Below are 12,238 nucleotides of genomic sequence, written 5' to 3'. Positions count from 1 at the left end.
ACAGTTTTGCATTATAGCCTAGCTATTATGTAGCCTAAGTGGCCTAGGACTCTATGTAAATTTAGGCTGGCTTCAAGCTTAGGGTGGTCCTTCTGTTTCTCTCCCAATTGCTGGAATTATAGTATGCGTCAGCAGGAATAGCCTTTATATTTTGTGTAATAGTTATACTAATTTATATTCTTTTTTTTTTTTTTTTTTTTTTTGGCTTTTTCGAGATAGGGTTTCTCCGTAGCTTTTGGTTCCTGTCCTGGAACTAGCTCTTGTAGACCAGGCTGGCCTCGAACTCACAAAGATCCGCCTACCTCTGCCTCCTGAGTGCTGGGATTAAAGGCGTGCGCCACCACCGCCCGGCCACTAATTTATATTCTTATGATAAAAGTTCTTAAGTACTTAAATTTTCATATTCTATTAGATAAGATAGATAAGATTATTTTGTTTCCTTTCTGGGTGATTCATTATTTGTTCATAGAAACAAAATTTGTTTTACTCCAGACTCATGGTTCTGGAGGTTTCATCCTTGGTTACTTGGCCCTGTTGCTTTGAGCTTTGGGTGAGATAAACGCTGGTAAGAAGCCAGGAAGTAAAGAAAAAGAACTGCTACTGATTTTTGGATATCCTGTTGTTCTGTGTCATGGAGGTCCTGCAACTTTGGATCTGCAGGACTAGCCCCTTCTTATGCTCCAGCAGATAATTGATGGGTGTTGGTTCTGGGCCTGGTGGTTGCTGAGTTGGTTGGTCAGCCTGCAAGCTCTCCCTCGTCCTCATTACCAGGGCAAGCTCTCCACCCTATGCAGCTGTAAAAGCTTCCTAGGATATGAATTCTGCCAAAGTTAAATTTTTAGGGCCTCCCGCCTTAACCAGGTACTGTAGTACAGGGCAGGTCTGACTTTCAGCAGACAACTTGCTTTATATTTATAGTAAGTGAGCCCTGGGTGGGCATTTGGGTCTTTGTCTCCCACTCTTCATGGCCCTGAGTAGGCTCTGTTGAATTTTTTTTTAATTGTAAGTTTACTGGATTTGTTAATTATATAATAGTTTCTTTGAGTTAAGAATTTCTCTGTATATGATGAACAGCATACAGAAATTTCACTTCTTTCTTTCCTCTTGGGATGCCTTTTATTCTTCCTGAGTAGTTGTGATGACTAGGATCGCCAGTACTGTGCTAGAAAGAAGTAGGTGGGCATGGTGGCTCATGCTTGTAATTCTGATACCTGGGAGCCTAAGGCAGAGGGTTGCCATGAGTTCAAAGTGAGTCCTAGGCTAGTCTGAGCTACATAGTAAAACTCTGTCTATAAACAAAAGTCCCCCCTCCCCTCCAAAGTATTTTTGGGCTACAGCTATAGCTCAGGAGCAGAACCCTGGCCTGGCATCTGAAGCTCTAGTTTCAGTTTGTCTCCCTACCTAGGTGGGGCGAGGAGAAACTAAGTGGGAAGAGTGGGCCTGCTTATCCCTAACTGGTCTTGCCATCTCCTTTCTCTACAAGTTTGCTACACGTGACCTTTATTACAGATATGTCCCTTCTCTACCTAATCTCTTCCAGGCTGTTTTGTTGTAATATGAGCGGCGGGGCTGCGTCCCCGGCACCCAGCCGCCCGCATGGCTACCTTATGCCCCGAAATAATTACACGGAAACTGTATTCTTTTAATCACTGCCTGGCCCATTAGTTCCAGCCTCTTATTGGCTAGCTCTTACATATTGATCTAACCCATTTCTAATATTCTGTGTAGTACCACGAGCTGGCTTACCAGGAAAGATCTTAACCTGTGTCTGTCTGGAGTGAGACAATCATGGCGACTCCCTTACTCGGCTTCTTTCTCCCAGCATTCTGTCTGTTTACTCCACCCACCTAAGGGCTGGCCTATAAATGGGCCATGGCAGTTTCTTTATTAAATGAAAGTAACTGTAACTCCTCCATCACTGTTTTTACTATGGAAGGATGTGGGGTTTTTTGTTTTATCTGTTAAAATAAGTCCACTTTTACCCTTCATTTTATTAAAATGGTGTCATACTATTTTGTGTATGTTGAGTTATCTTTCCATCCCAAGGATAAATTCCATTTGATCACGGTGAATTATTAGTAATCACTTTCCCTTCCTTCCCCCCTTCTTCCTCTGGCTCATATATGCTTGACTTTTATTTACAATATTTTGTTGAGAAATCTTGCATTTCTGTTCACTTAGTGACATTAGCTTTTATTTTTCATGTAGGTCCCTAGTCTGATTTTGGTACCAGGATAATGTTAATCTCAGAAATTTGTTTGGAGATATTCACTTTAATTTTATGGAAGTTTGAGAATAATTAATCCACCTAACCCTTTTGTAGAATTTAGGAATTAAGCTGCCCAGTCCTGTGTGTTTCATTAGTGGGAGACATTTTATTACTGACTGAATCTCCTCAGTAGGTAATGTGCGTCTGTAGCAGGCTTTCTTCTGAGCCTCCGACCAGATCCCAGATCATGACACAGAGACTTATTATTAGTTATGAGTGCTCTGCCTTAGGTTAGGTTCATCTCTACTAGCTCCTAGAACTTAACCTGTTTCTCTTCATCTACATTTTGTCTCAGGGCTTTTTAATCTTTCTTTTTTTTCTGTATCTTTTCTGCTTCTCAAGTCTGGATGACTGGTGACTGCCTGACTTCTGACCCTGGGCTTGTTCCTCTCATTCTCTCCTGCCCGCCAGCCCCGCCTGTCCCTCTCTTGCGTAACTATTGGCTCTTCAGCTTTTTATTAGATCAGTTGGGTGCCTTAGGTAGGCAAAGTGAAACAAATGCAACACATCTTCACATGAGTAAACAATTAAACAAATGCAATACAAACAAATGTAGCACATCTTTACGTGGTTAACAAAGGCGACGGAAATAATGTGACACACCTTCACATAGTTAAAGTCATATTCTGCAGCAGAAACAAATGTAACACATTTTTGCCTCGGTCAAATAACATTCTACAACATGTCTAGGAATGTATTGTTTCTCTGGATTTCTGGATGCGAAGCACACAGGAGGTATGGATAGGTACTTCTTTCCTGCTTGTTTTCCAGTGGTGTCAGCTATTCAAGAGCCAACACCACGGCTGTCAAGCATGCTCAGTGTTTGCTGCACAGCTTGGTGACCTGAGTCCATCCCCAGAACCCACTATGAAGGAGAGACCCAACTCCTGAGAGTTGCTCTCTGCTGACCTCTACTCGTGCTCTTTGGACTGAAGATAGCGATCATTGTTGGTGCTTGTCTGGTGTGTACAAGGCTTTGGGTTCCACACCCAGCACCACAAATAAAAAATACCAATTCCCCTGAGAGACGTGGTGGGTAGTGGCTTGGAACTCACTACCTAGGCCAGACTGACCGCAGGCTCCCACATCTTCTGCCTCTGCGCCCTAGTGCTGGTTTCAGAAAACTGACATTTCACTGATGAAGCTGAAGCAGCCAATAGGAAGACAGACATGAGACTCACTTGACACATAACCAAACTAGAGAACAAGTTAGTGAGTCTGCTCTAAATAAAAGTTAAATTGAGTTCTCCTCAGTGGCACCTCCAGCTTCAGGAGGTCTAATGCCCTCTTCTGATCTCCTCATATACCAGACAGCCTCACTCATATGCACAGATTCACATCTATACATCCATACACGTAATTAAAAACAAATGAAGAAAGCAGCTTTTCTGGTCTGCTTTGGTTTTTAAAGTTGTCTTTTTATGTTTTATTTCCAAGATCACCTCTTATTCCCTCCTACTGCACCAGGTTTCTTCTCTTCTTTATAACTAATCATAACTTTCTCAAAAAACACTCATTTATTTCATTTTTATTATTTATTTTACACTTATATTATTTATTTCATTTTTATTTAGCGCAGACTCACTAGCTTGTTCTCAATGAGCACATGCACCATGTAATAGCTGGCAGCCAGTATTCCAGACCCAGTGCTGGGGTGCAGAGGCAGAGGATGTGTGAGCCTGAGGCCAACCTGGCCTACACAGCGAGTTCCAAGCCACTACCCGCCATGTCTCTTGGTTTTTCTTGTGGTGCTGGGGTTGGAACCCAGAGCCTTGTAAATGTCAGAGAAGAACCAATAATGATCTATATCTCAGTTGACATTTCTAATCGTACTAATTTTGAAAATTATTGTTGTATTAGTTTGTGTCTGTATACATAAGTGTGCATGTGGAGGTCAGAGGACAGATCATAGGAATTAGTGCTTCCCTTGGTCGTGTGACTTTCAGGGATCAAACTCAGGCCATTGGGCGTGGTGGTAAGTGTCTGTCTGCTGACCCATCTGGCCTCAGCTATTTTACACTATTTTTATATGTATCCTAGTCCACTCTCTGTTTCTATAACAGAATCCCTGAGGTGGGTACTTGATAAAGATGATTTTGTACTTGGCAGTTTTGGTATCTAGAAGTCTCATCATTTTGGTGCCTGTGAAGGCATCATGATGAGTGACTTCATTAACAGCAGCATGTGTGAGAAAAATTTCATGGGGAGGCTCAGGAGCCAGGACTGCACCTTTTAGAGAACGAAGAACTAACGCACTTTGTGAGACCAGCACACACTTCCATGGTCCCATTCCCTGTGGTCCTGTGTACTCCTAGACCGTCACCTCACCAAGCACTGTACTGCCTGAGCCAGCAATCTGCTATTTGCATTTCAACTGAGTGATCACTGAGCAGAAGTGCTAGTGTACTCTGCTGCAGAAGTAAGACACAGGCCGCACAGACAACATGTTTTCATAACTCAGAGACACATGGGATTTGCCTTTTATCTTCTTTTTCTTTGTATGCACTTGAACAATGATCAACAGTAACTTTAGCAATTTATTTATTTTTGTGTATTTGGGTATGTGTGTGAGTGTATGTGCATGTGTGCAGGAGCACACACCTGGGAGTGTGCAGAGTTCGGAGGAAGATGTTGGGTATCCTGCTGTTTCACCTTATTTGAGACAGGGTTTCGCTGATCTTGGAGCTAGGCTGGTGGCCAGCAAGCCCCAGAGACCCTCCTGTCTTTTTATATACATTTAAAATGGTGTGGGTACTTTGTTGCTTGTTTCAGCCCTCATAGATTCTTGACCCTTCCTCAGATTCTACTTGTCATAAATTAATGTTTGACTTTCCTTTTCCAGTGCCAGAGAACTGAAGAACTCTCTGCCCCTAGCACCTCCCTCACCTCACATATCCTCAGTGTATGTTAGACAGGCATTTTCCTGCTCACTCATGTTTTCTGTTAGTAGTGAAAGGTTCCTATAGTCTGGATTCTGCCAAAGTTAAGTTTTTATTGCCTCCTGGCTTAGCCAGGTGTTGCAGTGCAGGAAGAGTGTGTAGAACTTTCAGTGAATTGCTTGCTTTATAGTGAGAGGTGATTCTAGGAAGTTTAAATCAGGTTACTCACCCTTTACTTGACATGTTAACGATGAACACAGAGAGGGGAATGGCCATTTGCTTCTTTGGCAGTTTCTTGGAAAGAAGATGTATATAGTATGAGATCACAGAAGGCTTTTCCCTAGCAAGGGACTGTAGCTGTGTGTTGACCCATATAAACTTACTCAGTTTTAACTCTGTTTATCTCACTTTTCTGAGGACCAGCAACAGGCTCTTCACAGAGCAGGCACTGTCCATCATCTAGTGGGTGGGAGAGTCTACCTGGGTAGCTGGAAGCCTTCTGTTTTCCACTGTGGTTCTAACCTTAGTCTAGAACCCTGCCTCTCATTTGCAGCTGTCTCCAGGTGTCATACTAAGTCCCCCTCCCTGATGGTCAGCTGCACGCAGACCTTCAGGTCACTCTCCACAGTGGCCCATTGGTGTGCCTGCTCAGAGAGTTCACACCATAATATCCTTGTCTTAGTTTGGGTTTCTGTTGTTGCGATTAAACACCCCCCCCAACAAAAAACAAGTTGGGGAAGGGGTTTATTTAGCTTATGATTATTCCACATCATAGTTCATTATCAAAGGAAGTCAGGGCAGGAACTCAAGCAGGAACATGGAGGCAGGATGTGATGCAGAGACCATGGAGGGATGCTGCTTACTGACTGGCTCATCATGGCTTACTCAGCTTGCTTTCTTATAGAACCAAGGACCACTAGTCCTGGGATGGCACCAACACAATGGGCTGGGCACTCTCCCATCAATCACTAATTAAGAAAATGTCCTACAGGCTGTGTACAGCCTGGTTTAGCGAGGTGTTTTCTTAATTGAGGATCCTTCATCTCAGATGACTCTAGCTTGTGTCAAGATGACATGAAACTATCCAGCACACCCAGGTGGGACTTAGTTTCAAAGAATGACCTCTCAGCCATCTAGCACAGTGATATACCATAAAGACATGGCAGTGAGTTTGGTAGTCGACCCACTAGAGCAGCTCTGAGCTGGGCGCTCTCATTCCACATTCTGTCTTTTGAGCAGTCCTGGCTGATGCAGCCTTTCCTTTTCAGCGGTTCTGAGAGTAGCTGGTTCCCTGCAGAAGAGCACAGAAGTGATGAAGGCTATGCAGAGTCTTGTGAAGATCCCAGAAATCCAGGCCACCATGCGGGAGCTGTCCAAAGAGATGATGAAGGTGATTGTGCTGGTTCTGCTTTGTCTCCAAACCCTTGAGAGTCCTCTGAGCTGGGGCTGGGACTGCATGGATGGGACTGGAGAGAGAGCAACTGCTCCCACAAGTGTTCTGAGAAAAGGAACAGATGTTGTTATCTGCTTGAAACCATTTTTGTGCAAGCATAGCAGAGGCTGGGTGGAATCGTAAGTGTTGGGAAGAAGCACAGCTTGCCTAGATCTCCAGAAGGGATCCATCCAGTGATGGGGTCTGTGGGCTTCAGCAGGAGGGAAGAGACAAACGCCTTTTCACTGTCTGCTCTGAAGGCACTAGTGAAGCTGGCAAGGAAAGTGATTTCATTCTTACAGTGTTAGATAGCAAAATGCATGTTACACTTTGATGGTCATTCTTGTAACCTCTCAACTTTGCCTGTCATTGTAAAAGCAGCCCTAGATAGCATTTAAACAAAGTAACTGTGACCCAAATCCTTTGTTTATGAAACACCAGATCTGGCCTACAGACTGCAGTTATTTATGCCTATTTTAACCACAAAAAAGGAGAGACTGAGAACCAAATGGAAAATATATAGACACCTGCCACCCTGGGATGAGGGTGTGGCAGGAACTGCACTAGGGGTCTCCAGACAGGGCCAGGGATCCGAGGATGGATTGCTACTGAACCACAGCTGATAGCACGTAGCATTTTCGCCTGTCTTGTTCTCCAGGTGCCCTCTCTTGGGGTATTTTACACAGGACATTGAGTTTTAAAGCTACCAGGCAACCCAAGATCTCTTGGATTATAAGTAAATCTGGAGCTGGACCACAGGTGTGTCTGCCCTCATCATCTGAGCTGACATCTTGTATGAGTGTTGTTTCTTAGTTCTGATAACCAAGAGTATGCAACTCAAATCCTGTGTGTGGCTCTCCTCCTACCTACCAGAGTGTCTTATCTGTGAACATGAACCATACACTGGGCGCTGGGAGTAGCCAGAAGGGGTGTGCAGACGGGCTGGAGAAGAACAGTAGGAAAATATCGTAAAAGTCCAGAGCCCAGCTCTTTAGAAAGAAAATCTTGGCCGGGCGGTGGTGGCGCACGCCTTTAATCCCAGCACTCGGGAGGCAGAGGCAGGCGGATCTCTGTGAGTTCGAGACCAGCCTGGTCTACAAGAGCTAGTTCCAGGACAGGCTCCAAAGCCACAGAAAAACCAAAAGAAAAAGAAAGAAAATCTTGGTCGGTAGCAGTTACCAGGGTCAAGTGTGCCCTTTATATCTGGTGTGTACTCAGACTGGAGATTAGAGGTGGATGTGGGCACCAGACCTGCACATTTTAACTTAGGTGGCCACCAAAATTTGAGTGAATGAATTAGTAAAACAAAAAATCCTGTAAGCTCCTTTCACAGTGGCTTATGAACATTAAAGTTTGTTTTGAAGGAAGCTTGTGTATTGTAGATGCTAGGGACTGAGTGCCAATAGTGATGCATGGTCGGGTGTATATTGAGGCTGCCCATGGTGACCCAGCTCTGAAAGAGTGGGCACATGTTCTTAGACTTTGCATTTGTCCCCAGTACCTTGCTCTGTTGGCTGTGTCAGGAATTAGATGAATGACTGAATGAACCAATAGATAGATGATACCCTCTCTCCAGAAGGAGGAGGGCTGTTACATGTCCTTTTAACCAATCAGCAATTATTTATTGATCCTCTTTTTGTTTGAGTGTTTGGTTTTCCTTAGTCTGTGGGGTTTTCTTTTGGTTGAGACAAACAGTCGTCATGCTTCAGCCTGCCAAGTGCTGTTTGTTGAACAGTAGACTCCAGCATCGAAATAACTTCAGTTACCTAGGCTATAGGGCTCCACCTTGATGACCATGATATGAGCTTGTTCATAGGGTAGGGAAAGGGGCTCAAATTGGACTAGGCACTAGTAGATCTGTGTCATGGAGAGTCACCTCAGGTCGGGAAGCACAAGGTAAGTGATTAGCTGGGACAGGAGCAGAGGCCAGCTGTCACTGCCGCCTGCTCCAGGCTGTGTAAAAGAGCTGTGCCTCTTGGTTTGTAGAATACTAGGGTTCCTTTCTGGCCTTTTGTCTGGGACCCCTTTCTGACATGGGAAGGTGCTTTTCTGACCCTTTGCTCTGCTAACAGACACCGAGTGGCCTCCTCTGGAGTTGGGGACACTGTTAAGCAGGACAATTTCAGGGCTTTGGAGAGCCTTTTGTTTGTGCCTCACAGTGCTCCCTTGCTATTTTCTTTTTAAAAAGTGTTTGCATGCATGTGCATGCACATGTATGAACACTGTTGCATGATGATATACACACATTTGCATGGATGTGTGCTGTGCGCATGTGGAAGCAGAGGTTAGCATTGGGTACCTTCCTCTATAGTTTCACTTGTTTTTGAGACAGACTCTCTCTGAACTTGAAGCTCATCAGGCCAGCCAGTTAGCTTCAGAGACCACCCTGCCTCTGCTAAAACACCCTCCCTTCCCGCAGTGCTGGGTACAGATGTGGGCTGTCCATGCCTAGCTCTTGAAGTGGGTGCTGGGCATTTGAAAAGGTCCCCAAGCTTTTGTGGCTCTTTATCAACTGAGGCATCTCTACACCTCCTTGCTTCTTTCTGAAAAAGAAAGCTGCATCAGGCTGCCAGACACAGACTTCCAGTAATATGACTGACTCTTGACTTCCTGTAAGAGAGGTGATCAGGGTTTGGTGACGGATTGATACTCAGCACACCCACCCACCAGATTAACTTTACCAGCAGCTGTGACCTGCCACGCTGGGATTTTTTTTTTTTCTGGACTCCCTCCCTGCTCACGCCTCATGCCTTTGTTATCCTGTTGTCTCCTGTGGCTCCAGCCAGTTTCATCCTGTTTCAGGTCCTATTTGCTGTGTTAGGGCAGTGCTTTCCAGGCAGCTCAAGGGTGTGCTCCTGAGACCTGCTGCTATCGTCAGGGTTCTGCAGGAACTGCTACCAGTAGCTGTGGCCTCCAGTCCTGTGAACCGAGAGCACTGTTTCCCTTTGGGTCCTTGTCTGAGAGAGGCCGTCCTCCGGCATTTCCTTTCCGCTGACTCACTTGTCGCCTGGGAAAGGTGGACTAGACTCAGCGAGACTACAGCTCCCTCTGGTGCTGTCTAGAGGTGTTGGGACACATGTAACATTGAGAGATGGCGGTTTGTTGTCTACTCAGGCTGGAATCATAGAGGAGATGTTAGAGGATACGTTTGAAAGCATGGATGATCAGGAAGAAATGGAAGAAGCAGCAGAAATGGAGATTGACAGAATCCTCTTTGAAATCACAGCAGGTATGGGCCTTCCTCCCACGGGTAGTCAACACTGGCTATTGCATCTTTCCTCTATTGGAATGTGCAAGGTACTTCTTGAGGGATGTGCAGTAAAAGGATGTCCAGTTTTCAAGGAACAGAGAATTCTTAGTTTCTGATTTTCACAATAGCTGAAAACAGCTTCTAGGAATTTGAGTTAGTATAGACCTGACTTTAGTATAAAACATGTCTGTGTTGAACATAGAGATAAACAAAATAGTTATTTCTAGGAACTTCATAACTTTTTAATTCTGAGTTTTCTAAATTTTATGCTAATAAAATGGTGGGATTTCATTTTTATTTTGCTTTAAATTGTTGGGAGAAGGAAGGTATTTTGAGAAAGTATTTTGTGAAAATTTGGAAATGGTTTAGATTTTTGTTTGTTTATTTATTTATTTGATTTGTTTTGGTGTTTGAAGTGTTTCATTTTACAATCCACTGTGGTCTCAGACACTCTTCTTGCCTAACCTGGAAAACTGGATTACAGGTGTTTACCCCATACCTGGCCAGGACTGGATTACAGGTGTGCTCCACACCTGGCTAGGACTGGATTACAGGTGTGCACTCCACACCTGGCTAGGACTGGATTATAGGTGTTTACCCCACACCTGGCTAGGCCTGGATTACAGGTGTTCACCCCTACCTGGCTAGGACTGGATTATAGGTGTTCACCTCACACCTGTCTAGGATTGATTACAAGTGTGCACTCCACACCTGGCTAAGACTGGATTACAGGTGTTTACCCCATACCTGGCTAGGACTGGATTACAGATGTGCACCCCATACCTGGCTAACAATGTGGTTGTTTGCCTTTGGTTTCTGTGGCACTGGGACTGGTCCTGAGGCCTCCTGCACATGAAACAAGCACTCTACTGCTGAGCAGTACTCCCAGCCTTCATTCTGAGATAGGGACTCGTTAAGTTGCCCGTGCTGCCCTTGAACTTACTCTGTAGTGTAGGTAAACTTGTTTTCTATCGTCCTGTCTCAGTTTCCCAGTTAGCTGAGACCTGTGCCACCCAGTCTAGCTTCAACAATTAAAAAATGAGATTTTCAGTAGTATTTGGGAATTTAAATTAGGAGCTTCAGAATTATGGCTTTTTTACTTTTTTTTTGAGATGAGGTCCCACTATTTTGCCTAAGATGGCCTCAAAATCCTGAGCAAAAGTAACAAGTATGTGGACTCAAGTTTACACTACCATGCCCAATTTTCTAGAAATTAAAATTCTTATGATTTGGGGTGGATGTGGATAACTCCTGTAGTAGTAGCTACTTGGAAGTCTGAGGCTGGTTCCCTCAAGGGCAACATAACAAGTCCATCTGTCCATCTGCACAGTTCCTGCTCTCAGCTGTGATGTGCATTGTCAGAGGAAGCAAATTCCCACTCTGACAGCAGCTCCACTGCCTCAGTCCTCGGTCCTGGGACGAGAGGAGGCTGGGAAGACCGAGGAACTGTTCTTACGCGGTGTGTTCTAAGCTCTTCACTCTCCCTTCAGGAGCCTTGGGCAAGGCGCCCAGTAAAGTAACTGATGCCCTTCCTGAGCCTGAACCTTCAGGAGCGATGGCTGCCTCAGAAGAGGGAGATGATGAGGAAGATGAAGAGGACCTGGAGGCCATGCAGTCCCGGCTGGCCACACTCCGAAGCTAGGGCCACCCAGTTGGGGCCTCAACTCTCTGGTGCCCTCCTCTAGGTGTGGGCACAGCCTCCGAGGAATCGCCATTTCCTGCATCTCTTGCACTACACCTCTGCGGTGAAGCATTGCATTTTGGAGAGGGTTCTGTGCTAGTATATCTTCACTGTCGGCAGAGGCTTTAAGGATTGTTTTCATGAAAGTGGTGTGATCAAACGCATCATTTTCAAGAGCATAAATAGAAGTATCTTCCTTGGGGGAGGGCAAAGAAACCCATTTTCTCATGAAGCAATTCTGAGAGGAGTCGATTGAATGTTGACAACTCTCTGCTGGTGTGTGTAGAATACTACTTAAGTGGATGTCAATAAACTTCTGCTTTAGCTCTTGGTCTCACTGTAAATGTCACATGCAGTCCACTCAAGGTGTTGATCTCCCAGATGATGTCCCAGTGTTGGCCCTGGAAAGAGGAGGTGCCATCGCCAGGCATCAGAACGTGGGAGCTCAGCAGAAGTGCCTTCTGCTCTGCAGCCTGGTCCTAATCTTCACAGACAGGGTTTGGGGGCCACGCTTGTGCGGTTGTCATCCCTTTAACAGATGGATGTTGGTAATGTGCTGTGTTGGCTGGGGACCATATCACACACTGGCGTATGCATGGGGAAATCTTTGCAGCTGCTAGGCATTCTCCCCACCGCAAGGGTCATGCAGAACAGACAGCACTGGGATCGGGACTCTTACACCCCATTCTTGCTTGGAGCCAAGTGTCTTGCGTACAGGGACATAGCC

The 12,238-nt window shown here is 45.1% G+C and overlaps 1 protein-coding gene across 1 annotated transcript in view; it reads left to right on the top strand.

The window, feature by feature from the left end:
* The window catches only part of Chmp3 (charged multivesicular body protein 3), a 39,017-nt gene extending 27,174 nt beyond the window's left edge, over positions 1–11,843 (top strand). Inside the window, exons 4-6 of the mRNA XM_057788246.1 lie at positions 6,417–6,538; positions 9,695–9,809; positions 11,321–11,843. Coding sequence (XP_057644229.1) covers positions 6,417–6,538; positions 9,695–9,809; positions 11,321–11,472 — 389 coding nt within the window. The 3' untranslated portion in view covers positions 11,473–11,843. The remainder of the gene's footprint in view (positions 1–6,416; positions 6,539–9,694; positions 9,810–11,320) is intronic.
* The last annotated feature ends 395 nt before the right edge of the window (positions 11,844–12,238 follow it).

This window comes from Chionomys nivalis, chromosome 1, assembly GCF_950005125.1.
Source record: "Chionomys nivalis chromosome 1, mChiNiv1.1, whole genome shotgun sequence".
Lineage (NCBI taxonomy): Eukaryota > Metazoa > Chordata > Mammalia > Rodentia > Cricetidae > Chionomys > Chionomys nivalis.
This window is presented reverse-complemented; position numbering and strand designations above follow the sequence as displayed.